At 44.2% G+C, this 26,079-nt stretch overlaps 4 protein-coding genes and 1 long non-coding RNA gene across 6 annotated transcripts in view; 1 reads left to right on the top strand and 4 right to left on the bottom strand.

The window, feature by feature from the left end:
• Positions 1-958, bottom strand: part of plekhh1 (pleckstrin homology, MyTH4 and FERM domain containing H1) — a 66,526-nt gene extending 65,568 nt beyond the window's left edge. The window contains exon 1 of one of the 2 annotated variants that reach the window (XM_088356443.1): positions 472-958. The gene's annotated coding sequence lies outside the window, so the exon portion shown is untranslated. The remainder of the gene's footprint in view (positions 1-471) is intronic. The other variant, XM_088356446.1, reaches the window with a different exon arrangement.
• A 1,839-nt stretch (positions 959-2,797) lies between these two features.
• On the bottom strand, positions 2,798-4,411 carry tmem229b (transmembrane protein 229B). The gene is made up of 2 exons (XM_088356450.1): positions 4,156-4,411; positions 2,798-3,465 (listed from the first exon to the last, which is right to left on the bottom strand). Exons 1-2 carry the CDS (start codon positions 4,241-4,243, stop codon positions 2,897-2,899), a joined length of 657 nt encoding a protein of 218 aa, XP_088212576.1. The 5' UTR covers positions 4,244-4,411; the 3' UTR covers positions 2,798-2,896.
• Positions 4,412-4,726: 315 nt separating this feature from the next.
• mta1 (metastasis associated 1) lies at positions 4,727-16,823 on the bottom strand. Its single transcript, XM_088400508.1, has 18 exons — positions 16,621-16,823; positions 14,305-14,372; positions 13,095-13,188; positions 10,991-11,117; positions 10,845-10,908; positions 10,635-10,752; positions 10,167-10,269; positions 9,890-9,989; positions 9,589-9,777; positions 9,323-9,397; positions 8,960-9,018; positions 8,710-8,861; positions 8,304-8,455; positions 8,049-8,238; positions 7,741-7,833; positions 7,478-7,633; positions 6,349-6,488; positions 4,727-5,339 (listed from the first exon to the last, which is right to left on the bottom strand). The coding sequence occupies exons 1-17, from the start codon at positions 16,646-16,648 to the stop codon at positions 6,379-6,381; spliced, it is 1,878 nt and encodes a 625-aa protein (XP_088256634.1). The 5' UTR covers positions 16,649-16,823; the 3' UTR covers positions 4,727-5,339; positions 6,349-6,378.
• A 2,225-nt stretch (positions 16,824-19,048) lies between these two features.
• Positions 19,049-19,886, top strand: LOC148385538 (uncharacterized). Its single transcript, XR_015853168.1, has 2 exons — positions 19,049-19,140; positions 19,225-19,886. It is a non-coding gene; the product is annotated as an uncharacterized LOC148385538 (long non-coding RNA).
• Positions 19,887-19,969: 83 nt separating this feature from the next.
• Positions 19,970-22,371, bottom strand: crip1 (cysteine-rich protein 1). Its single transcript, XM_088400509.1, has 4 exons — positions 22,204-22,371; positions 20,377-20,471; positions 20,207-20,264; positions 19,970-20,101 (listed from the first exon to the last, which is right to left on the bottom strand). The coding sequence occupies exons 1-4, from the start codon at positions 22,241-22,243 to the stop codon at positions 20,064-20,066; spliced, it is 231 nt and encodes a 76-aa protein (XP_088256635.1). The 5' UTR covers positions 22,244-22,371; the 3' UTR covers positions 19,970-20,063.
• Between the last annotated feature and the right edge of the window lie 3,708 nt (positions 22,372-26,079).

The following is a 26,079-nucleotide window of genomic DNA, read 5'->3' as shown; positions in this document are numbered from 1 at the left end:
AAAAAATTCCCTTGTTGAAACTTGAGCTCAGGTAACAAACGCCCATATTTGGAGTGGCAGGTCCGGGACCCCAGGGGCCACGGCCTATGACTGGACACGTTTGTGACCCAGGATACACGTAAAGCCACTTTATTAGGTACACTTACATTCTAATAACATCCAGAAATTCAATTCACATGTGAAATGTAAAAGGTACAGAAAAGAGCATAATGAAGTGTCCAGTGAGAATACGCATCGACTAGTATAGCTGAAGGAAAAGGGATAAAAAGGAGAGGTCGCCATCGTGAGGACAAACGTATGTAGGACATGCTTTCACCTGCGGTTTATCTTTATTACCTTTACGTTTTCTTGTTCAATATTTTTAGTTGAATACCTTTACAAACAAATCATGACATCTGTCTTGAAATAAATTATATGCATTATTTAGTTTGTACAATTAAATAAAAATAGAAGCAATGTGATTTGCCTTACCTAACGACAGTGAGAAGACTTGGGCGGTGGTTCTCCAGGTCCAGCAATGCGGCTGTCAGCATGGTAAGATCACCATTCTGTTCACCCTTAATTTGTCTCGAGGGCTGTCGAATCAACCCTTTTTTGTTGCTAACCGGAGTTTAATAATGTAGGCATGAAAACTGAAAACTACCTGTTCGCCATTGCAGCGTTGCAGTTCAACTGTTAAGTGGCTCCCAATTTCAGCTGCGAACAAAGTTGTATTCAGTAATCTTGTTCTTCCTATCTGCAGATTCATCGCTGCTTAACAAGGCCACTTTCTTTTGGTTAAACTTCATCGGTTTAATTGGTTTAACTTTTACATTTGTAAATGTCTAATTCAATCGTCTAAATCAGGGGTCGGAAAGCCGCGGCTGCTCTTTAGCACGCCCCTAGCGGCTCCCTGGAGCTCTTGCATAAATGCGTGAAAATGGAAAAAGATGTTTTGTTTTGTTTTTTTAAATATGGTTTTTAGAAGGTAATCATGACACAGACATTCTTATACTGTAGAAAATTTATGAAGTTGTAAATATATTAAAAATACTGAATTTCCGAATGGCGCAAAATTGCGTCATAGCAAGCGACACAGCACAGGCGAGTTGTAAACAAACAGGTGCGTGAGTGACGGGCCATGGATTCAAAAGGCAAAAAGAGAAAGATTTCTGACGAGAACAGAGGCTATAAGAAAGAATGGACTCAACTATTTGCTTTCATTGCCAATGCTGAAGGATTGCCTGCCTGCATGTCTAATTTGCAATGAGAAGTTGTCAAATATAACGAGCAATTTGGAGCGACATTTTCAGCTAAGGCATGCTAAATGTGCTACCGATCACCCATTTGGAACTGAGAGGAAAAGTGCAATTTGAGAAACGAAAAAACAGTTTCAAGAAGTGGATTGCATCTCCAAACTCTACTACTACGGCAAGTTTTGTTGCAGCCCCGGAGATAGTAAAGCGCGTAAAACCATTCACCAATGGCGAGCACATGAAGGATTCGTTCGTTAAAATATCAGAGTGCCTATTTTCGGATTTCAAAAACAAAACCCGAAATCATTCAGAAAATTAAAGACATGCCTCTCTCTGCAAAAACAGTGAAGTAATTTGAATGGCAAACAATATCACCGATCAGCAAATCAAGGACATCAATTCAGCTCCAGCTTTCTCCTGTGATGAGTCGTGTGACGTCACCGATATCAGACAGCTCTGCTATGCAGGTACGTGAGCTCTAATGGGCCGCAAGAAGAAATTGATACCTCTAAAAAGGCCAAACACGGGGGGAGAAGATCTGCGAGGCTGTGCTGCAGTGTTTAACTGAGATATACACTGGCCACCTGATTTCAGTCGCTACAGACGATGCACCGAGTGCATGAGAGTGTCGCAAAAGTTTGTGACTTTACGACAGAAAGCATTGGATCGAAATGCGCTTGTGTGCGTAAACATTCCCAGCGGAGTGTATAGAGGTAATGAACCTTGTCATCCGTATTGTGAACGAAATAATCGCAAAAAGCATTAAACCACCGCCAGTTCAGTGGATTGCTAGATGAAGTTGACAGCGAATATGCCCATCTCCTGCTGCACAACAAAGTCCATCCGGGGGCGACGTTTTGCGTCGCTTTGTTGCTTTGTATTTCAAGATTCCAGAATTTTTATTGGCCATGTTTGAATTTGACTTCAACAAGGAATTTGACTTCGGTACATCACAGCCTCTAACACTCAGGTCATGTGCGAAAATTGACAAATATTCTCAAAAATCCCCTGATCTTAAACTTTTGTTTGTAGCCTACCTAATTATTTTCATAGTAGGCATACAGCTCATGTATTGACAGTCTGTTGCCTTATAAAAAGCTTTTAGATTTTTGCGGCTCCGGACAGGTATGGTGTGTTTTTTTGGGGGTCAATATGGCTCTTTGAACATTAAATCGTTGAAATCACCACAACAATTTTTTATTTTTAACATTTGAGAATTTTGTTTTTGGCCTAAATAACTTTTGACAATTTCTTTTACCCTTTTTTTTTACGTTTTTATTGTTTTTACGATTTCACAATATTTGTACTTTTATTTGTAAAGTTTTAATTTTTACTACTTTTCTTCACTTTGACTTCTACTTTGACATCAGTCTAAACATTTTATTTCTCCTAATTTTTTACTTTTCATTTAAATGACCCATTTGTAACCCTTTCTGTCTTTGTCTTTACAATTCACTGCATTGATTTTTACATTAAGATTGTAAAGTTAATTTAAAATTTTGCGATGAGCTTTCTAAATTTGTGAATTGTCACTTCTTGCCAACGAGTTGTGACACAAGATATTGGCTTTACATGTTTTATTATTGCTTTTTCCTCCAGTTTTTTGTTGTTGTTTTTTGGGGGGGCTATTTTTGCATTGAAACAACAGGGTGGCGAGGAGCTCAGTCCCACTTGAACAACCGCAGCCTCTTGTCGCCCCGGCGGGTGGCTCTGAGGGGATCGGTCCAGCCGTCATCGGAGCCATCATGGTAGCGCAGTCGCAGGGTGTTCTGGATGACCAAGCGCTCCACCAGGTAGGCAGCGCAGAACCATGGCACGGCGTACTCGGCTGTCACCAGGCCCATGAAGTTGTACCTGAACTTGGAGTAGTCCCAGGGGCAGGCTCCAAACCGACGCAGGAGCAGGCCCGTGCTCAGCTCCCACGCGTACGTCCACAGCGTGTAGATGACACAGCGCAGCACCACGTTGACGTGGTCGCGCAGCCGCAGGTACATACGCTCAATGGCCAGGATACAGAAGCCGTAGATGAGCAGCGCCCACACGCTGGTGAAGCCCGGGAACTTCCAGCTGCGGTTCGTTGTGAACTCCCAGCATGCCGTGAACATCACCTCGCACACAAAGCCGTGGATAGCGTACAGGTACCAGCGGCACAGGGCCGGCAGTGGCGATGGCGGCTGCAGGATGGACATGGTCGCCATGGCCACGCGGCTCGTCGACTCGGGGCCCAGGTCTGGAAGGAAGTGGGGGAGAAGTGCCATTGAGTACTTGGCATGCAACTTTGGTGTGTGTGTCACTTTTGAGTGTGTGTTGGTGCATGTGCTGCTGTGCGTGACTTTGTGTGTGGGCCTGGTGGACTGGTACAGGTGTGTGCACAATTGTCAGTGTGCATGCACTAAAAAACATTTTGTGCGGCTTTCATAGAAATATGTAAGTCAGTTGAGAAATTGCTAGGAAGAACATTTTCACGTCTGTTCTTTGGAAGGCCGTATTGTATTTTTATTTTATACTTTGATGTGGAACTAAAAGGCAAAATGGAGCTTTCTTGTGAACTTCAGTGATTAAAGCGTAAAACAAGTTGGCTTTAGGCCTTTGAACGTGATAGGCAAGTCTACATTCCTTGACGGCAAACTGGTGCTCGTCTTCACTCTAACCCAAAAAGATCATATGGGTTTGTTCACGGTTAATAAGCGCTAAATAGCATAACTTAAATGAATTTTGAGCATTATCACACATTGACGTCAGTTACTTACTACTGTTATTACTCCTAACCAAAATTAGTGGTAGTTATTCAATACAAAATGAAACCATCAAAAATGTACATTGTCTTACATTTTTCAAATAACTCATCCCAATGCACAGATAAAGTTGTGTTTGATGTTTTTAAATGAATTTCAGTTTGCTTGTCTTTTTTCTTACCCACCAAAAACTCCACCGGACTGCATCATAGCAAATGTTGAATGGATGGATACATAGTTGGAACTTGAACGCAGCACGGGCGGAGTCTCCATTGCTTTGTACGCAAACGCGTCAAACGCCGATGCGCCGTTCTGTTACACACGCGTGCGCGGATGGCGAGCTCATCTCTGCGGCCCGCTGACAAGCCCTTGAACGTCACGCACGCAAAATACGAGCACGACGCTTAGTCATGCTGTTAATCAGCACTACTAAAGACCATGACGCCACTAGAACGGGGTCGCGTATTAATGACGTTGGAAGCGCGTGACATAATTCATCTCACGCAAAGCGGGATGAAGTCATTAACCGCAGATTACATAAGAGGCACTGCGGAGGGCGCTCGATTTGTGGTTGCGCGTCTGCAACATGTTGCCCCCCCCCCCTTGCCGTGCGATGAAAGTATGCACAAAACTTAAAAAAAAAGGCTAAAGTAGTGACCTAAAGTGTTTTTCTCAACCAAGCAGATTGCTAATTTGTCTTTACAGGCCAGACTTCTCCCTCCCTCCCAAAAGAAGACAAAACACATGAAGGGCAAATCAATGTTCTCTTTGTATTTTTTAATGACATTATCGAAGCATAGATGCAATACTTGTGAAAAAGGTAGAAAAAACAGCGAGTCCTTCTCAATAAGTTAAACCTCTCTTGGCCCAAAGAGCGCTCAGGCCCGGCAGACAAAACAAGATTCCCATAAAGCGTTTTTTTTCTTTTTTTTTTCCCCCTCAAATTCAAAATGACAACCATAACCCAAAAAAAAAAAACATACGGAGTTAATGCAGGTCATGAAATAAAAGTGCATCTCCTCACGGGGGGTTTGGAATAATAACCCATAAAAAAAACAAAAGACATACAAGTCGCAAGTGGCTTATGTTACAGTCCTTCCACAGGATTTTTTTTTAACTTCACAAGCATTCCTTATGAAACATTTGTCCACCAAAGAAGAGCAAGAAGCGCATTTATAGACGGTAAAAAAAGGAACAATAAACAACAAAAACAAAATATTTTGACGACAAAAGATGCAAGTAATAAACAGTCCTGTACAAAGAATTGGACCGTCAGACGGCTGAAGAAAAAACAAAACAAAAACAATAGGCTCCTTCCAGCTGAACTCAACAACCAAACCTTTTAGTGGAACGTGAGTTCTGGCGCCCTCTGCAGGGAAAGGACACAAACAACAACAAACTTTTAGTTTGTAATGACTTGCATGGGTGGCTCGTTTACAAAACAAAAAAAATAAATATACAATCAAACCTCAGTTTTCGACCACAATCCATTCCAGAAGGCAGTTCAAGAAGCAAATCGGTCGAATTCCGAATCGGTTTTTCCCATTTTTTCATTTGCGCATTTTTGTCCGATCGCGCAACCGTAGCGCGTCGCCGGCCGAGCAACTGCACCGCGCTGGTCGCATTATTGTGACAGAGATATTGTTGATATTTAGAAAATATTTTGAAAGTCCTGATATACTTTCCAAAATTTAAGTGGACAGAAGTGCGCAGGGAGCTTAATTTTGTCCGATCGCGCAACTGCAGCGCACCGCCGAACGCACAACTGTAGCGCGTCGCCAACCGCGCAACTGCACCGCGCTGGTCGCATTATTGTGACGGAGCCGTCGCTGAAATTTAGAAAATATTTTTAAAGTCCTGATGTACTTTCCAAAATTTAAGTGGACCTCAGTGTGCAGGGATCATAATTTGGTCCGATCACGCAACCGCAGCGTGCCGGGCACTCAGTGTCGCATTGCTTTAAGAGCGTCTTTGTGTTTTAGGATGGCTTTGCTGCTCCCACTTGCTTTCTTTGGAGGCATGATTAGGGGTTAATACAATCCTCAAAGTAACGAAAATACAATAACAACGGAGTCAGTCGGCATCCGGGCCGCGCGGTCGGGTTTTCTTGGGTCCTACCGACTCATCTCGCGAGCTTAGACCTCCAAATTTTGTTCGACAACCGAAGCAAAAAAATCTCAAATTGTTTGTTCGAATTCCGATTTGTTCAAGAACCGGGACGTTTGAAAACCGAGGTTTGACTATTCTTCTTCTTCTTTTTTTTTTTTTTTTTTTAATTAAAGCCTGGTTTGATCCTTGTAAAAAAAAATGCAAATCGGCAATGTTAAGCATCGGCAGGCGCTTGGACATTCATTTGTGGAATGTGTAGTGCGACTGACCTGGTCGTTGCGAGTGGCGGACGGAGGAGGTCAGTCCAGTTGGTGCACCTCGTCGTGCATGGCAGGCGAGGGCCGGCCCACCTCGCTCATGCGTTTGGCCATGATGTCCCACTGGGGGGTCAAGCCTTTGGATTTGCTGCCTGTCATGCAGCAGCAAACACACACATACATGAGCACATATTTTGGTTTTAGCACATCAGGTTTTCATAATATTTTTTTTTTGTAATGTTATAATAATGGTACTCTATGTAATTATTAATATGTAGTTAGTTCAATCAACAGAGTATGTTAACCTAGAGTTACACACGTGCACAACCACTATAGAAATTACTTCATATACTTTATTGAGATAAAGTATACTGTTCTAAGAAAAGCGGTAGCATTCGAAAAGACATTCTTCTAGAAATGATAAAACGTCTAATCCGGGCCAGAAGATTCCCTCGCAACATAAAGTGTTTCGAATGATTATGGCTTCCATGTCGATCGGATTTTGAATGAACAGCCAATCCATGATTAACCGCTTTCTTTGTGTGGGAGGAGACAGGTTGAAACTCTGGGTCTCTTATAGTAAACCTGCCAGCGAGCAGGTTATGTTCACAGAGTAAGTCAGCAACTGACCCAGAGTTTAAGTTACCTCTCTTTCTGGAATGGTTAACTCAGAGTTTCCCTCATTTCAGGGTTAACTTATTCAGAGTTTTCACATATCGCGCTTTCTGGAATAACCCTCTGAAAGTTCAACGAGGATAGACTAGCAGCCTCCTCCTCTTCGTCTGTGCCGTTACCATGACGACATGGAGGGTTGCCTCGGGCGTAAAGCGAGCGAGGCCAAAGCCGTCCTCTCTTGATCTGTCAGTCTGTCTCTTCTCCCCCTCTCCGTCAAGTCTACCGAGGACGGTCAAAGTAGGACACCGCTAACAACCCGACTCTCAAACTTTGCTCCGCATTGGGCCTTCACGCCGCTGCTTTTAATGCTTCTACCATAAATAAAGCGTCAGTCAGCTCAGCGAAGAATTGAGTCTGACTATTCAAGATGTTACATGAATGAAGTCAGCATTTTCTTACAACACAGAGTAAAAAATAAAAACATGAATAATAAAATGGCATTTTTCTCAGGACAGGAGGGACTCACCGTCCAATCCATTGTGCTGTTCATAGCTGCGCTTTCCCAGGATGGTGGGGGAGCCGTTGTTGAGGATGGGGGAGGACTTGATGGGCGTCAGGCTGCCCGTGGAGATGGACGCCACCCTGGCGGGTGCCTCCACTTTAACTGGACGGGGATGTGCTTCTGTCAGCAGGAAAACAACGCACATTGATTTTCGGATCAGCATCGACTTCAACACAACGCTTGGCTTCTCGATGTGCCGGGAAAGGCGAGTGTCGAAGCGAGCGTACCAAGATACCGAACCACCGACTCCAGAGGTTTGCGTTCTGTTGGTTTGAGCGGCGAAGGCTTGCCGGGATCTTTATCTGGCAACCGTAGCGCACCTGTGGAGATGTGACGGATTAGAAAGGCACAATACTCCCCTCCAAAAAATAAACAGTGCTTTGGCACCATCCGGTGGCATTTTTGTGCTACGCAACCGTGTTGAACTGAAAGGAGGAGCTTCGTTTCGTCCAAAGAAAAAGTGCTTCGTCGCCATTTTGTGGCAATTTGAGGACTGGCAGATTTTTGCTAGTCGCGAAAAAACATCAAATATTACATTCAGCCTTGATGGCGGCCGTGTTGACGGGGAGGTAGGGGTGGCGGCCCAGGTAACGGGGCTTGATGATGTCCTGGCAGAGGCGGCGCGCCACCCTCGTCAGGGCGGTGGTCTGCAGGTAGAAGGCCTGCCGCGTCTTGACGGCAAACTTGGGGCTGCTGCTGTGCCGCAGAGGCACGCCATGAGGGCTCTGAGTGCGACACAGAGGACGTGAGGCCCGTTGCACGGTGGGACCCATGTCACACATCTGCGTACCATGCTGCTGCGGTTGGGTCCGGGTCGCTCCCCGTCCAGCCTGGTGGGCATCTTCAGCCCGCCGTACTTTTTCCAGTATGTCCAGCAGGAGGCGCACAGGCGACACTGCATGTTGGGTGGACCCCACGAGTACCACTGGTAGGAACTGTTGGCTGCGCATACACATAAGTCGTGAGCCTCCTTTTATGGTGGAGGTCAAAGTGAGTTGAGTTTATGCAGTCCCCTCCAACAGTATTGGAACAGCGAGCTCAATTCTTTTGTTTTGGTTGTAAGCTAAAGCTGAATATGGTTCATTTTTTGATTTCATGCTATTTGCATTGAGATGTTTTCAAAAACTCACTTGTCACGTGTTTCGTCATTTCTTTCTTGGCAAATATCATCGACACGCACGAGATGAAGGACTTACTGTAGCAGCTTTCACAGGCTCGTGCGAGTGGCGGTGGGTTCTGCCCCGGACCCGGCAGTCCCGGGTGTCCGGGCGCTGCGGCTCCGGCTGCTCCGTTGACCAGGGCCACGGGCTTTGGGTTGCTGCTCAGCTGGTTGGGGTTTGGCTTGTTACTGCAACAGGAGCGCAAAATGCACGTGGACAAGGTCGATACGGTCACTATGCCGAGCGACAGATAAATAATGCAGGTGTCAAGTGATCGTATACTCACTAGTTGGGGATGTAGACCTGCTTCAACTTGCTTTCGGCCTCGGCTGCCTTTAATCGTTTCTGTAAGTCAAAAGGAGAGCGAGGCCATTATGTATTCATGCATACAGCTTGTTTACTCATACAACTTGTTTTCACAAGCACATTTCAGCAAAAATATTTTTAATGTCGAGTCGTCTCACGTATAGACTTGAAAAAAAAACATTGGTGCCTGAAGCAAGGTTGGGAAACAGTTGCATCTGAAAACAAGTCAAATCTGTGCCATACTGTCTTCAACTGAAGGCCTTGGAGCAACACAGTCCAAATGTTCCTTACAGATGATTCAAGAATTTTTCTTTTTTTTTTTCTTCTTCTTTTCTTTTTTTACCTGCTGCACATATCTGTCAGTGGTCTTCCACATGTAGTAATACTCAATGATGCTCGTCAGGGACTTCCAGGGTAACTGGGAGGGACAAAGGGGGCAAAACGTCAAACGTACGAAGGGCCAAAAAGGGAATCAAGATGAGCGGCACTGACGGCAAGTGGCCACCAGGTGACAGAGTGATGCACACAATCACAACATTCAAAGAGGCTTCTTTCCCATTTTGTTTGTTTCTCATCCATTTCATTTCATCGTGAGTAGCATCTACTCACAAAATCCTGCTGGATGTCGGTGAAGTCCTTTCCGTATTTCTCCAGCGCCTCCTCGAACAGGTTGGCCTCGGAGGCGCTCCACTCTTCCATCTCGTCGCGACACAGAACCGGGCCGCCCTGGGGCACCAGCGCTGCGATGGCCCGCGTCACGTCGTAGCCCGTGCCGTGCAGTGTGTCCATGGCGTGGAACTACACGCCGCAGGATGTGAGACAGATGTGTGTGAGATGGGAGTAAGTGAGAGGAGAACATTCCAGCAGTGTTGCTTTGCCACCAATCACCAATGTTTTTGGGTGCGCTCACCAAGGTGATGTCTCTGGAGGCCGCGGCGGCGCTCATGTGAAGGCTGGGCTGGCGCACAGAGCTGCTGCAGTCTAAGGCTCGGGCAAATGTACCCACCGACCTAAATAACAACAAAAAATTCGAAAGATGTTTTCTTCATTTGGAGATTCTTTTTAGAGCATGTGTCAGCTCAGTGAGAATGTAATGGAGTGCTATGCTGAACTTTTTTCAAGAGTGATTAGCTTTTACAATGGTACTCTTATGTGGAAACATTGCAAGGTGACTTGCTCAACCTTACCGAGCGACCACCAAAAACTGGTCAATCTGCTTCTCCGTCAGCGAACTGCTGGGCTCCCAGATCTTCTCCTCTAGTTTCTCCAGGTCCCTGGCATCCTCCTCACCTACACACACAAAACATTACCAACAATATAACTATCCAATCAGATTTTTTCTGATGTCTTTCATTTTGAAAGTCAGAAGCACAAACCTGTCTGAGCATCAAACTAAGTGTTTAAAAAAAAAAAAGCAATTAAAGTGGCTTTAATTAGCTAGCTCGGCACCCCCCACCCGTCGTGCGCTAATTGCAATCCCACCTGCTATGAATTCAATTTTGGCTTTAAGCCCCACTAAACACGGGAGTAAATGCTCATTGTGAACTAGTAATATAAAATAGTTAAAAAAAAAATCATCCATATTCATGAGGTAGAACAAATCAGGCAGACATGCAAACAAGGGCGCCAACAACTAGCGAGAGCATCAGGCCCACCTTCGTTGAGCAGGTCAGTGATGTCGGCCTGATACTTGTTGCCCACCCGGATCTCGCCCTTGTCGGCCAGCAAGGTCTTCTGCTGGGGGTCGTACACCAGCGAGTAGAAGAAGGCATCCTGGGGAAAAAGTGACCAGTTGTCCTTGAGGTGAGTCTTATTACTACACGAGGGTGGCCGTGCCGACTGCTGTGTGTGACGAACACACGCACCTCTCTGTCCAGGTACGACTTGAGCGCTTCCGTCTCATTCAGCAGCGTCACACAACATTTCCCTCTGGAGGAGAACGACACGACACCACATGAGAAGGCCACCCCAGGGGACCACCTGCATTCATGGCGTCCGTATTTGGGCGTACCTGATGTGCGTGGCCGGGAGGGACTCGAGCTGGCGGGATAAGAAGAGCTCCCTGTGTCTGAGCTGATGTTTCTGCTTCTCGGGGAGGTCGGTCATCTCGGGGTTCTCCATCTCCTCCTCCAGCTCCCCTGGGAAAGGAGAAAACCGGGGAGGGTAAACATCAGCTATAGAAACAATTCAAAGTACGTCACTTGTTTTTTCCCACAATTTATGTTAGAGTGGGGAGGAGGTCAAGTGGAGTCAAATATTTGGGGATCCCTAACATTTTATTGTGAAGACATATTGCCCTAATCACTTTAAGATGATAGCCCTTGGATTATAGATGAAGTGGGGTGAAGGAGGTGAGGGGGAAAAATGAGGTGAAGCTAAAATAGCTCAAATAAGAGTTGCGGCAATAGCGGCGGAACATTGGACGAGGGGAGCAATGTGTCAAGACAGCGGGAGGGCGAGGAGGAGGAAGAGTAATAGAGAAATCTGGTGGGAGCGGGAGAGCCAAAACATGCGAGGGAGAGTAAAAGAGAGCAAGAGATGTTGGAGAGACTACGAGAGAGAGAGCGCGCCAGTACGTGATCCAATTCATTTGGACTTTCATTAGAAGCCAGACAGAGCCAGCCAGTCGCAAGGCCCAACAAAAGCAATCAAGGGATTCTCACAAGCGGGGATGTGTGGCCAAAATCAATACACACTCTCAAACACGCACACACACCGACACGCACACACAAGCACAGAGTCACACACTCCATTCAAGCTATCATCGAGCAGCTAATTATTACCCGATCTTATTGAATCAAAAATGAAATCAAATAGGAAGTGAGATTATGACGAAGTGAGACAAGTGGCAACAGCGGCCGAGCAGAGGACAGGCCAATCTTGCGCGCACCCTCCTGCGCAAATTGCCCATCCGTCTCACCTGTCAGGGCCCATTATCAATTATTGACGAATGAGGTCGCCTTACAAGAAGCCTTAACGAACTCACTTCACCTCAACGACAAGGCAAGAGGGGACGTTTTGTGTCAGGTATCGGCGAGCGAGCCTGAACCGACTCGCAAACTGCGCATTTGATTCACGCCGATTAATTAGCTGCCTAAACCGGCAGCTCTTGAACTGGACCAAGGACCATATTTCCTGTAGCAGAGTTATAATAACAGCATATTGACCGCTAGCAGATAGCAGACATTGCTCAAGAGCGCAAATCATGGCTTCTTGCAGCCTTGATTGTTCTTGGTATAGTCTTGGGCTGTACTACGACCCGAATTATGACATATGTGGCGAAATTCAATGTTGACCAACAACAACAAAAAATGTCGTCCACGTCCATGTGACGTAAATGGGCTAACTCAAATCATGTCATTCTAAAAGAACACCATGAGCTAATAGCGTTAGCTCAAAATAAAAGCAGGCTGTTTTTTTTAACGGCGCTGTGCCAGATAGTTTGGTGAGGCACTTCCAGACAGAAATCCACGGCTGCATGGGTGTGGGCTACATCCTGTGTGCGTCTCAGCAGCCCAGTGTGTGTGCGTGTGTGTGTGTGTGTGTATGTATGTGCATGTGTGTGCGTGTGGCCGCATGGGTGGTATGCTTGCGTGTGCTGCACATGTGTTTACGTATTCGTCACAAAAACGGCTTGTGGGTAGCTTTAATTCAGTGTCGCTACGGACCAGTGGAGGACGGCGGCCAACTGCGTGTGTGTATATGTGTGTGTTGCGCGTGTGCTGTGAGTCATCGATCAACTATTTTGCTTGCACAAATTCAGAGTGCTCCCTCGATGGCGCCTCAAGAAGCCCCGCCCACCCAGGGTCAAAACTTTTACTGACAGATGAAATGCTGACCGCTCGTACCGTGCTGGCGATTTCTCATTAGCTCTTTGTTTTTAATAGTTCTCCCTCAGCGCCAAGCAGCCAGGAAGCCATTCAAAAGACCGCCAGCACCACACTGGCTCCAAGAACCACTATGCGAGTACGCAATGAAAGGCAAATATGCACACGCGGACTTGTCCTCGTATTGCCACCAGAGTAGCATGTGGAAAGAAGCCCCGGGAGGATGACGGGACGGAGTGGTGGCGCTCGCTTGACTTTTGGAGGCCGGAGTTACGCTCGGTCACTCACTGGCGTGCTTGTCGGCCAGGGCGATGAGCGTGCTGGAGATGTCCCTCCGTCTGTAAAAGCACACCACTTTGGCCTCCACGTTTCCATTGGCGGTCTGCGGAGGAGAGACAATCGGCGTTACCATAGCAACAGGCGGTGCCGTCGTGAACGCAGACAATAGATGAAGACCCATTTGAAAAAAATATATTAAAAAAAAGAGGCTCAATTTTAAGTTTGGCTGGAAACACATTGTGGGGCAATTTGACTCCTTGAAAATTACAAGCAGCGTCAACACATAAATTTTGAGTGTTGCCATTCACTGTGACATTTAAAACGTGCAAAATGGCCTCAATGTATTGATTCTTTTATGGGTTGGGTGGGCAGTAAAATAATTAAGTGCAAAAAAAAGCAATAATGGTCATTTAGACATTGATCTGTGGCCCACGCACGTGTAAATAAAGTGCACTGCGAAAAGTATTGACACTGACACAGAGCTTCTTGTTATGGGCAAATACGCCAGACTCATTTCTTTTGTTTATGTTATGAGGAAATCTTTTGACCTTAGAAAAAAAAATATTCTTTAATCATCCTGTGAGAGAAATAAAGAAGATTGCACTCATTCTAAATTCTCCCCACACCCGTTGTGCCACTCCACACCTATAGGAGGCAGTAATGCACGTTAGCTATCGGATGCAGATTTTTTTATATTGTCACAGCACCACCTTTTGGTTTGAGTGGGTTATTGCGCAAGCAATACGAGTGGACTGCACTGCTGAAAATGTTTTTTTAAGGTTCCCAAGCTTCCGAAGAAAAAATACATAAATAAATAAGTAAAGTGCCCCCCCTCTGCTAGGCTCCAGACGTAAAAACTAAAAAATCTAACAAGAAACAATAATTAGGGCAGGAATGAAACTTCCTGTCTCGTGTGAGCGAGTGCCTTCGTTCCTAATGTGAAAATGGCGAATGTCGAGACGCGGTAAACCGAGGCCACGGCTGTTAAGCAGCTGTCCCGACGCTGGCCTCTTCACACACGACGGCCTCCGAAAATTGCTTCATTCTCGTTAAAACCGCCTGGGTGTTTTGGGTGGGCGGGATGGGCCGTCGGGAAGGAGCGCGACTCCGACCGCCAGTTAATTATTTAAAGAGTCACATTCTGGAAGGAGGCGGGACGTTAAATCAGCACCACATCGATCAATAAATAAATAAATAAATAAATACAACACATGCTCACCTTATTCAACTCCTCGATCCTCCTGATCAGCAGCGGGTTACTGGACGAGTTCTCAAAATAAACATAATCTGCGAGGGGGTGGGGGGGTCAAATTGGGAAAGAGGAACAAGAGCAAAAGACGGATGAGTCATCTTGAACCAAGTCGTCTTTGAAAAACAGACCATTTGAATTTAAACTCATATCAAGAGCCATACGTTATCTCAGGACTCGCACATGTCACAGTTCCCTGCCGTGTGTGCGTGCATGTGTGTGTTTGGCGCTGGCACGGGTCCAGACCCATCAGAGGCTTAGCGCTCACCGGGACATCCCCGCAGGCCCCCCAGGCTTGGTGAGCCGCCCGCTCTTAGCTCGGCGTGCGTCTTGGCCGAGCGCCGTCGGATTATACCCCGCACACTTGGTCGGGTGCCCGGAGCGAGCGAGTGTTCGCCTGGCGGGCCCCCCGAAATGCAGAAAAGCGCACGCCCCTCCCCCACCTGAGTCACCCCCGGGGCGACGACGTACTCAAGCCACTGCCGCCGTTTGTGTAATACAGAACGGCGACAGAGTGCAACTTTACAGATGCCATGTCTGGACCGACCACAATCCGACTAAAATTACAACTATTTTTTGTGAAGTTTGGCAAATGTCCCCTATTTCATTATTTATTCTGGTAAAATTTTGTTTTTGGATTTGTGAACACGCCAGGTCAATTCCCATTCAAATTGTTTGGTCCTTCTTGTACGAATCAAAGCGTGAATCACATCACCGGGGCACAAGTCCGCTCATTGGACTTTTCTAATCCAAACCGAGAAACAAAAATAAAGAATGCAGACGTTTGCCCGCGACAGCTCCATGGGAGCCATGAAATCATGAGCCAGTTGAATTTGGCGCCAAAAAGGTAGTGGCGCCAGGTTGTCCTCTTTGTTCCCGAGCTGGGAAACAAAGTAGTCATGAAGGGGATGTGTGAGAAGTTGTAAGAAGTGGCAAGGCAAGCAGGGGCTGCTGGGAGTTTCCGCCACGTGAGAGAGCCTGGGGGCCGAGCGAGCAGCGTCACGCCGTCTCTCTCCGTTTCCCATCATCCCTCCTGCCGCCTCAACCCGGGAAATGAAAGCTACCCCCCTCCCCCCACCCTGTCAAAGCTTCCAGCTTCCAACATCGACCAACCGGCGGGCTTCCGAGAGCGTGACGTCGAGGTTGGCTTGAGCCAATCGAGGCGTGTCACCAACAGAGACTGCTGAGTTGATTCGAACCAGGCCAGTGAGACAAAAACGGGTTAAACGCTATTTTATGCAGTGAATCAACTTTTTTTTCGGACAGTGAGGTGCTTCTTTATCAAAATTTGATCAAAAAAAGTTTATTATGCAATGGGATGATGTTGACTCAGTCCTGCGTTAGGCCCAATTGCAACACTCAACTGCATCTGGGCCAGCGCGCTATGATCCAATGAGTTCAAACCAGAACGGGTCAGGCAAATCCCATGGATGAGCCAATTTACTTTCCAACGGATGCTCGCCTTTCAACACACGATGGTCATGTAACGAAGTACCCTTGTTGGCTGGCGACGGAGGTCGTAGCAGAGCCGTGACCACGCCTGCGTGTTAGGGAATTCCGAAAGAACTGGATGTGTGATGTTTAGCACCAGACACCCAACTTCTAGCACCGAAAGCCATCGTCGCCGATCAGCAACGTATTTTAAATGTCGTCCCGGCGATGCTTTCGCCTTCAGAGATGAATAACGCCTGCACATGTGGGAATTCTGGAATGACAGGACAGTGGTAGAAAGTTGAACACATGACCCTCAATCTTTTGCATAGAAGCAACTGTCGCAGAGTAGCCAGACAGCGACTGTCACTGACCGACGCAGCCCCCCCCCCCCCCCATGCAGGTGTCCCTAATGTTTTGTCCATCCATTTGGACACAAAGACATTTTTAAATGACATTTTAGTAAACCAGGAATTCCACACGGGAGTTGCTTTGTGTGTAGAGAGGGCGATTAGTGGGCGATCCAACCAATAAAACCATAAGCCAAAAGTAGTTTATAATAACTTTTACCAATGTGGTAGTCGGCGCTCATTGTAAGTTAGACAATAACACGACTCTTTATCGCCACCCGCGAGTCATCATCATGAGGAAGGCGCTCATACCTCCTCTAGGGAGTAAAATAGACGACGAGGAAGAGGAGGACGGAGGAGGAGGACGGAGGAGGAGGAAAAAGACAAATGCATCAACAGAGAATTTACCATGGCGGGTCCAACCGTGACTGACTGACGGACTGACTGACTGACTGACAAACCTCCCCGCTGGCAGCGTCGCCCCCCCACCACCACTTTGTCTTACCTCCGACCCGGTACATGTTGGCCGCCATGACTGCCCCGCCGGTGCCGAGGGGAAGGACGCTTCCTCTCTCCGGGTCGTGAGGGTGGGTCGGCTCGCCGTCTCCCCGCTTGCCTGCTTCCCTGGCTGTCGGTGGGCCGTGCTGCTAGCTGCGCTGCCGCCGCTGTGTGTTGGAAAATGGTGGCCGGATCAATACGAAACAGACCAGCCTTGGAGACCTTAAAGAGACAGTACACCCAAGCCGAGCCGAGCCGAGGAGAGCCGAGCTCCGGCGGGTGGATACCGACCTAATCTCGAACTCCAAAACTACAATAAACAAAATAATAATAATAATAATAATAATAATAATAATAATAATATCAATACAACGCTGTAACGCATTGCAGTTTAATTAAGTTTTGTCAGTTTAAAAAAAAACGTTTGGTGGATCCTATTTTCAATATTTAGTCTGTTCGTCAAGTGTCACGTGACTGACTACGTAAACCCCACCTCTTACCAAGTTAGTTCAAATATCAAGTTATCCATCCTCTGCCTCACACGTCTACATTACATTGACAGATACAGTGTTCTTCGTGATTACTGGCAGTTCTGGACAAGATGTGATGAAAGTCTTAAAATGAATTTCGTTTTTTTTTTTTATTGCAGAAGCTTGGGCGTTTCTAGCCCATTTTAGGGGCTCAAGCATCCCCTAAATTAAATCTCAGTACCACTCAAATTTCAGATATTATTTTGCTTTTTTTTTTTTAAATAATCTCCTTCTTAAACAACCTAGAGAGGTATGTTAACATGCAGTCGCTACTTTGTTGAATGTTTGTATTTTAACAAAATTAGAAGGCATTTTTTAAACCAGAAAAAGGTTCTCACTGCAGCTTAAATCAGTGCCATTACCAGGCACTGATCCTAAATCCCTCAAATCAATGGAGGCACACGACTAGCGCATTAAGACTTAGCCATTTTTAATTTGATTTAGCGTACCTAAGCAGGTGTGTTTATTCTCAACTGTAGCGCAAAACATGACACTTTTGCGACGTTTGCTAGCACTCCTAAAAGCATTTGTCCTCCTCTCCTTGCCGTCGGAATGCTGCGGTCAGAGCTCCATCTGATCTATACCATGTGTAAGCCTCAATTACTGAAGCCTGACACATGGGACTTGGGCCTTGTGGCCACGTGACTGCCAAAGAGCCAATGGCGCACATCCCCTCCGGTCAAGTGTGCAGTCTCAATGTTGGCGCTGTGCCTGCAGCGCTGAGGAGATGCTGTATGGTCTCTTTTGTGAAAATAAACGCAGAAAGACAAGTGGGTTCCACCTTTTCCTCTTATGTGGGTCGCCTATTCCAAGATTATAAATCTGGATCATTCTATTTTACACAAAGGTACTCCAAACTAGCAGCAAGGGAGATGGAACAGAATGTTTGGCGTATGTACCGTATGTATGGAAAAAAGGCCAACTTTTTTTCCGAAGGCAGTTGTGTGTGTGTGGGGGGGGGGGGGGGGGTGTTTAACCACAAAACCAGAACCCAAAGGAACAATTTTTTTTCGACACTTTTTTCTCAAAAAATACACTCTTTTTCCTAAACCATGCATCTTTCTAACTTTTTTCCTCAATTTCTTCCTTTTCCCCCCACTCAAAGTTTTTTGTATTGCACGACTATTCTTATACATTTAAACTGTTATATTGTTCATTGAACAATCACACGTACAAACGCTAACGAATTACAACATTCTCCTTTCAATTATTTCCTACTTTTCTCTTCCATTCAATGAGTCTTGGCCATGTCCCAATACTTTTGTCCATTTGCTGTGCGATTGATAGTCTCTCGGATGGACGCTGTGACTGTGATGACCAATGACAGACACTAGAGAGAGGTGTCGACCTACTTTTCTTAGATATGAGGGCCTATTGTTGTGGTAGTGGCCTCAATCTACCAGCAGAGGTCACCCTTCACAAAGTGTGTATTTTCCCTGCATAATTCAAAACTGTCTCAGGTCTCTTACAAAGTCTGTGGCACGCTTCTGCTCAAACTGACTCTACGGATGATACGATTGTTTACATATATTAGGAGCAGTACAAAAACAAAGAGATACTAGATAAAGATTTGATGATGAAACACAAAATAAGGCAGTCAAATTATTTTTTAAAGCGGATAAAGAATATATGTCCGTGGGTATTGTCTGCCTACATGTGTTGCTACTGTTACAAAATACAAAAAGTTTATTTGTATAGTATTGTATTGATGGATGTCATTTATATAATTTGCATTCAAAAATTCAAGTCAAGTATGCCTCCTTTCAGTTCCTACAGTTGACAGTGTATTTATACAGCCGCCCCACCTTGCTTGGGAATCAATCCTCCAGCATGGAGTATCGTGTACCACCAGATGACAGCAGCACAGCCGGTTAACTTCTGCACGTGATCTTCCTCTTGTCAGTTGGACAAAACCAAAACAGGAATCACTGGAATGGCAATTGGTGCAAGAAAACGTCAAGTACGTGGATTCCTTCGACCTTCTGATATTTTTTAAGGTGAGGCAGAGGACAATAGACCCTTTGTTGGGCTTGGACGTAACCCATTGGCAAGACGCATTCACCACATTTGTTATTTTTTAGTGTGAGGTCGAGAACATCCAGCTCAATGAGGCCTGGCCACCCCGTGATCGTTCCCATCCAAGAGCCGTGTTGCTTGTGATGGATGATCTTAACGGACTCCAGCGTGAGATGAAAGGATGTTGATGACAGGAAAATGGATGTATGAAGAAGTGGGCAAAATGAAAAGTCAAGGTTGGTTGAGTATGTGAGCTCGTCATTCATGTGGGAGGAAACCGCGGCTCTCTTCAGCCGCTAATCACAGTGCACAAGCTTCAAATGTAACTCAAGGAAGGCTTTGGTTTCATACCCCAAAATCACATCAACTTAAGTCTTCATGCCACAGAGTAGAGCATTTATAATAATCAAGGGTTCTGTGTGAGAGCTTATCTAAGCAGGGAACAGCTGCCTTGCATGGTTGTTTCTGTTTGCAGACTTGTTTGGATCTGTTGCCGTGGCTACCGTCCATCAGACCGAAGCAACCCAGTCGGCAGCAGGCAAAAAAAACAGATACTATGTGGATTGTTAGATGGTTCGATAGATGTTGCAATTAATACGTGCTATGCGTTTGTTTTTCTATTTAATTTCATGTTATGTCTAGACAAACTGTATTTATTTATTACAATTTTAAATCAAATTTTATTCATCATTTTTTATATTATAAAATAAAAGTTAAAATAAAATTACGCACTAGACAGTTTTAATTGTATCGAACGACAGTCGTATATGTTCAAATAACTAAGATAGTAAAGAATAAAAAACACACTCGTTATTGTCACACACTGACAAGCCTTTATTGTGGGACAAATCATCACCAATACAACATGGAGTGTGTGAGTTTACTTTTTTTTTTTCAAACAACTTCAATATTTGTGACTCTCTGTTCCACCGTGTCCAAATCCTGTAACGCAAAAATTATTATTGAAAAAAAAAGATTGAAATATAGAGTGGTTATATGAACAAAAGTAGAAGATTGAGATCAGACAATTTCATACTAGTTTTGTACCTTGGGGACCAAAGAGTGCGCTGTAGCACGGCTTGTGGCAGTAGGGCTTGTTATCATGCTGAAACAAAACAGCACATGCTCACATAGACAGCCCCATTAGCATGACATTAGCGGCTAACAATGTTAGCTTTGAATTTCTTTTGACACTTTTGATCGTGTCAGTAACGTACCTCGGCGTGCGATCCTGATGACAGCGTCTTGCCGCACTTCTCGCACCTGAGACAGGGTCTGTGCCAGTCTTTTCCCAGAGACGTCACCTTCTCCGCTGCACAACACAAGAACGTAAAGGCGGGAAATTATCCAGTGTTTACTTTGTGTTATGAAAATGTGTTAAAGCATCACACAAAACACAACTTGAAATCAAAGTCACATAGAACAAATCAAGAGAATTCAGCTTGGATTCTTGATTCAATAACGAGCGGTTGTTAGCAGTAATGCTAGTGGTTAGCAACAGCATCTGCAGTTAGCAATTAAGTTAGCATTTAGCAACATTCAGTGAAAAGATACTCTCAAAGTGTGTTTCCAATTAGTTTTTTTTAATGATTAAAAAAATTATAATTCAATACAAATACCAAATAATACAGTAAACGAATTTAGCACAATATTTGAAGCAGGTCTATACTGTATTACTAAATTCAAAAGCAAATCAGTCCCACGTGTTGGATGGGAAGCTGTTTGGGTGTGGCTCTGGAATTTCATAAAAAAGAAAAAAAAGAGAACGTGCACTCAAAGACTCGCTTGTTATGTTGAACAAATGCCATTTTCCGTGTTTTTTGCTCTCTCCCACTGTGTCCTGCAAAAATATGGTGGGAGAGAAAGCACGATAAATAAATAAAAACGTTTCTTCTGCTTAATTACAAGGGGAGGAGACCTCAAATAACAGTGCACTGACCTGAAACGATTACACTTAACACCCAATAAAACAACGAGAAGACCGTGTTGGCACACACGTGTGGATTAACAGTTACGTAATGCTCCTTTAATGTTTGTCACATTGTAACTAAAAGCGTGCACATACACACACACGCACGTACAAAGTCTGTGCTTGTGTGTTTTGGCAATGATGTTGGTAGCTAACAATAGCATTAGCACTTTGCATTAACATTAGTATTTAATGTCTTTTGGCATTTATGTGACTAATCAGTAATGTTAGCAGTAAGCAATAACCAAACATTGACGATAACGTCAGCACTCGGCTAATTTTACGCTGGTACGGCAGTAACTAACATTAACAGTTATCTAATTTTGATACCTATGCAACTGTTAATTAACATTTGTGATTGGCAATAATTTTGGCAATTAGCAATACTGTCAGCAGTTGTTGGCTATATATATTTTTTGAATGGAATAAAAACAGGATCATTTGAAGGTTTCCCATCTTGTCCGTCTTTCAGAACTGGTGATACGCAACAACGCGGTACTCATGAGACCAAATCCATCAGATTCAATGCGGAATGTTTTGACTTCTCCCTGCTCTGCTCAGCTCATTAGAGCCATTCTATAACATTCTATGATAACATTCCATGAGTCATTTTGATAAAGCGAACCGTGTCCTACTGGCGGCTTCCGCTGCTCATATTCAGTAACCTGAGTTGATTTTCCAATGGTCGTATTGTTTTGACTTTATGTATCAAGTAACCTCATGAGGTGATCATCCAATAAGAGCACAAAGAAGTGCTGCATAATTAATGAAAACTTCACAGGTCACACTCAAGCACTTTGATATTATTTTACACTTTACTTTACATACTTTACAACATACATTATTATATATCATTATTATTTTAATTACATTTTATAATTTGAATAAATAATACAAGTTTGTTTTCCAATCTTGAACACATCAAAAATCGTTTTTACACACTCTAATTGAGCTGCACACTAAAAATTTTTTTTTTTAAAAATTCATGTCCTCATTTGAACCCACTTCCTCTTCCTTCATGCAGCAGCACATTAATTCAGTCATGCAAGCAAAACCAAAAGAATGCTGTTCTTACCAAAGTAGACCTCCTTGTTGCACTTAGGACACTTAGGCATGTTTGAACCCTTTAATGAAGATGATTAATTGATGTGTGCTCCACCAGCGCAAAGAACGACCATGCGTGTGCCAACCCGCCCCGCTGCCTTTATAACTCTCAACTTGCTTCTCTTTTTTTTCTGTGTGTGTGCGCGTGTGTGTGTGTGTATGTAGAAGGGGAGAGGCTTTTGGTCATCCCGTTAAAGAGATACACTACTCAAAACAGCACTTCTTTGATTTATGACTTTAACTCCTTCTGTCAACACAAAACACTCACATCCTAAAACATCTTTTCATATTGAAATGAATGTAAATGCTATTGATCCGTTCCAGTCCCTCAAATCAAGAACAAAAACTTTGCATTGTATCAAAATAGAAATATTAAACAGTTTGAGCATCATTATTTCATGCTCATTGGCCTTTTTATATCCTCTCTAAGAATGACCTTATTTTATATTCTATAACTTAAATATAGTGATTTTTTGTAAGTGTCTCAGTTAAATCAATTTTTATTTTTCTCCATCAGTAAGAAAAGAAATCATCATATCTAAAGTGTAACATTTAACAGTTGCAGGTGTAGTAGGTGTACCTAATAAATTGCACTACAAGCAATATGGTTTCCGTGGCAACACTGGTTGCATTATTATGAAAGAGCAAAGTCTGTGTGCTGATATGAAATCATCTACTATCTAGGTCAGGGGTGGGCAATTAGTTTTTACAAGGGGCCACATGAAAAACCTGAGTTGTGTCAGAGGGCCACACCTACGATAACTTAAACCTGCTCAATTTTCTTCCATTGTAAAATGCACTAAATTATTTATTTTAAATAGTTGGTACTGGTAAGTAGAAGAATACAATTATTCTGTTTATATTTATATTAAGCTATGTGAAATTGTGGTGTAAAGGTCAAATAAAAAAACAATTATTAATCAGTACAATTTATTCTTAACTTCTTTAACTTTTCCTCAAATAACAAAGCCGCTCCATCTCTGGGTGTGAAGTTTGATAAAAAATCCTTGTTGGGCTTGCAGTTTTGCTCGCAATGCATCAGCCTCTGATGCGCCCTGTTTATCAGACAGATGTATTTTTTCTCATGCTTGGTCGTGTAGCGGCGACTCAAATTATATTCTTTAAACACAGCGAACTGTGTACCACAAAGCAGGCACATGGCTTTACCTTTCATTTCTGTAAAGAAATACTTGGCAGTCCATGTCTTGTTGACAACACGGCGCTCCTTGTCAACTTTTTTTTTCTGAGGGTCAGCACACGTTTCTCGGGCAGCATTACTTCGCACTGTTCACCTTCACGCACAGCTCACATACACGTACGCTACACGGAAGTGCGACGCCTTTCAAAATAAAAGGGAAACAGTTGTATTGTACGCACAACACAATTTAAAAATTTTTTTTTTTATTACGATTGGCCTCATGTGGGCCGGACAGGGACGCACAAAGGGCCGGATGTGGCCCGCGGGCCGTAATTTGCCCAGGTTTGATCTAGGTGATAGTGCTTGACCTGACTGGGAGAACTCCTCAGACCAGCTGTGACATCATCATCATCGACAGCAACAGCAGCAGCAGCATTAGTCTGCCCAGCAACAGGTTCAACCTGTCACAAAAAAATTAAAAAAGACATTAATAGAGTGGGTAATGGCAAGTGCAAATATTTGAGATAAACAGTGAACAATGTGAGTGTGTGCTTTTGTTGTAAAAACACACACGCCTTTTGGTGGCAAATGATGTTACCATGGCAACCAAACAAAAGCCACAAGGACTCAGCTTTGGTCAATTTTGCGGTGCTGTAGACCGGCAGTCGACCGGCAAACATTACACAAGTGGAAACATGAGACAGAAAAGCTCATTCGAGGATTTTGGCAAAGGGGTTATTACGGCCTGCGATTTCGGATTCTGGTTCAGGTATACGGGTTTGGTAATGCTTGGAGTAAGGTTAGGCACGCTCATAATGAGACTGGGTTGGGTTTAGGGTTTGATGTCAAGGTGTAGTTTGATTGTTAGGGTCAAAGGTCACAGTTTGTGTCAGGTTGGGTGATAGGGTATGGTAAAGGTTTGAGTTGGGGTCTGGGTTTAAGGTCAAGGTTTGGTAGGGGTAAGGGGTTTCAGGGTCCTAATACTCCCTAAAACGTCAGATATGGTGGTATGCTCTTCATGCTGCACTGCCCTGGCACAAACTCTGCTCTAGTCAGTCCAAAACAACAAATAAACAAAGTTAGGTTGCCTATAGCAACCACCGCCTGTTTGTTAAGATGGTTGCCAATGGCAACAGGGAGTTTCTCATCAACAGGAAATGAAGGAGGAGAGCATAGATCACTTCCCATGATATGATGTCACCAAGGATCACATTGTTAACAACTATCAAACCGATGAGAGCAAAACTTAACCACTGTGAAAAAAAATCTGACTGCTAGCATGCTAGCTTGCACGCTATCCATCCACCAATGTCTCCAGCGCAACCTGACTGGACTTTATTTTACAAGACCTTTTCCTGGAAGTCATTATTATTATAAAGTCTAGCTTACCAAAAAAAAAAAAAAAAAAAACCTCTGGATCCAATTACAAGTACTTTTCTTCTGCTTTTTTTCTTCTTTTTGTTGTTGTACAGTAGAGAGAAGGACTTTTAACTTGCACATTAACCCACTGATGTTGTAAAAAAGAGCTGTGGGCATGCAGGAAGGAACTTATTTGAATTGTTTATTGTTTTTCTATGAGCATACCAAGCAGATGGCAACTTTACAGAAGAGCATGCTTGTTTCCAGTCATTAAGAGCACATTTCACCCTAAAATTGAATTTTTACTGCCATCTTAAATACTGCTAAGAAATCTGACTAACGCGATAGAGGAAAAATATAAACAATATGTTCGTATATCCGATTTAGAAAGGACAAAGAAATAAGACAAGGTGGAAAAAGGGCTTGGAAAAAAAACATTTTATATCAGGGGTGTCAAACTCATTTTTTTCGCAGGCCGTATTGTAGTCATAGCTTCTTTCGTAGGGCCATTATGACTGTCACCCCAAATAAATGTATGAGCACCTCATATTATACACAGTAAAAGCTACAAAACAAACTGACAAATAACTCGTTTTCAAATCAGATGAGTAAAAACTGGTCAAATATTAAAATAAAAAAGATATTAAAAGTGAAGACAATTTGCAATTCTAGAAATGACACACGAATGTGATGCACAATTTGTCTTCGCGGGCCACATAAAATGATGTGGCGGGCCGTATCTGGCCCCCGGGCCTTGAAACCTCATAGAACAAAAGGAATTCTTTTAGGCGGAATATGTGACAAGGGCCTCTTAACAGTAATGCGGTGGGATTCGGGGACATGGAAGGCTGACCTCAAAGTGTGAGGATCTGTTCTGGATCCCTCCTTGTTTCAAAGTGCCAAAATCAGCACAGATGAGCTCATCTGACTAGAAACCGCAAACACAATTTCATTGGCCCGGCCTGGGTGGTGACCTTCCTTCCTTCCTTCCTTCTCGTGTGTTGCAAACCAAGTGTGCCAACACGTGGGTGTCGTCAAATGCCTTCCAGAGCAAAACACGGCGGGAAGCAGCTGCTAGACAAATCCCCAGCACCCTTTTTCTATTCTTCTGTCACTGTTTTTCACTTTTTCTTTTTTTACTGTGACAAAGTATGGGAGTATAAAGGCAAGAGACACTTAATTAGGTACACTTGCACAAGTTTATGGATTAGATGTGACTATGGAGTGCGAACAACAGTGGCAGTGTAAAACCGAGACGAGGTGATGAGTTGGAGGAGGACGAGCCACAAAATGGAATGCGATGACGCAAAAAGACAACAATAGCATGTTTTTGTCCCATAGTGACAAAAT

This window comes from Syngnathus floridae, chromosome 16, assembly GCF_059516105.1.
Source record: "Syngnathus floridae isolate MCC-2025c chromosome 16, RoL_Sflo_1.0, whole genome shotgun sequence".
Lineage (NCBI taxonomy): Eukaryota > Metazoa > Chordata > Actinopteri > Syngnathiformes > Syngnathidae > Syngnathus > Syngnathus floridae.
Note: the sequence above shows the minus strand (reverse complement) of the source record. Positions and strands in the feature narration are given on the sequence as shown.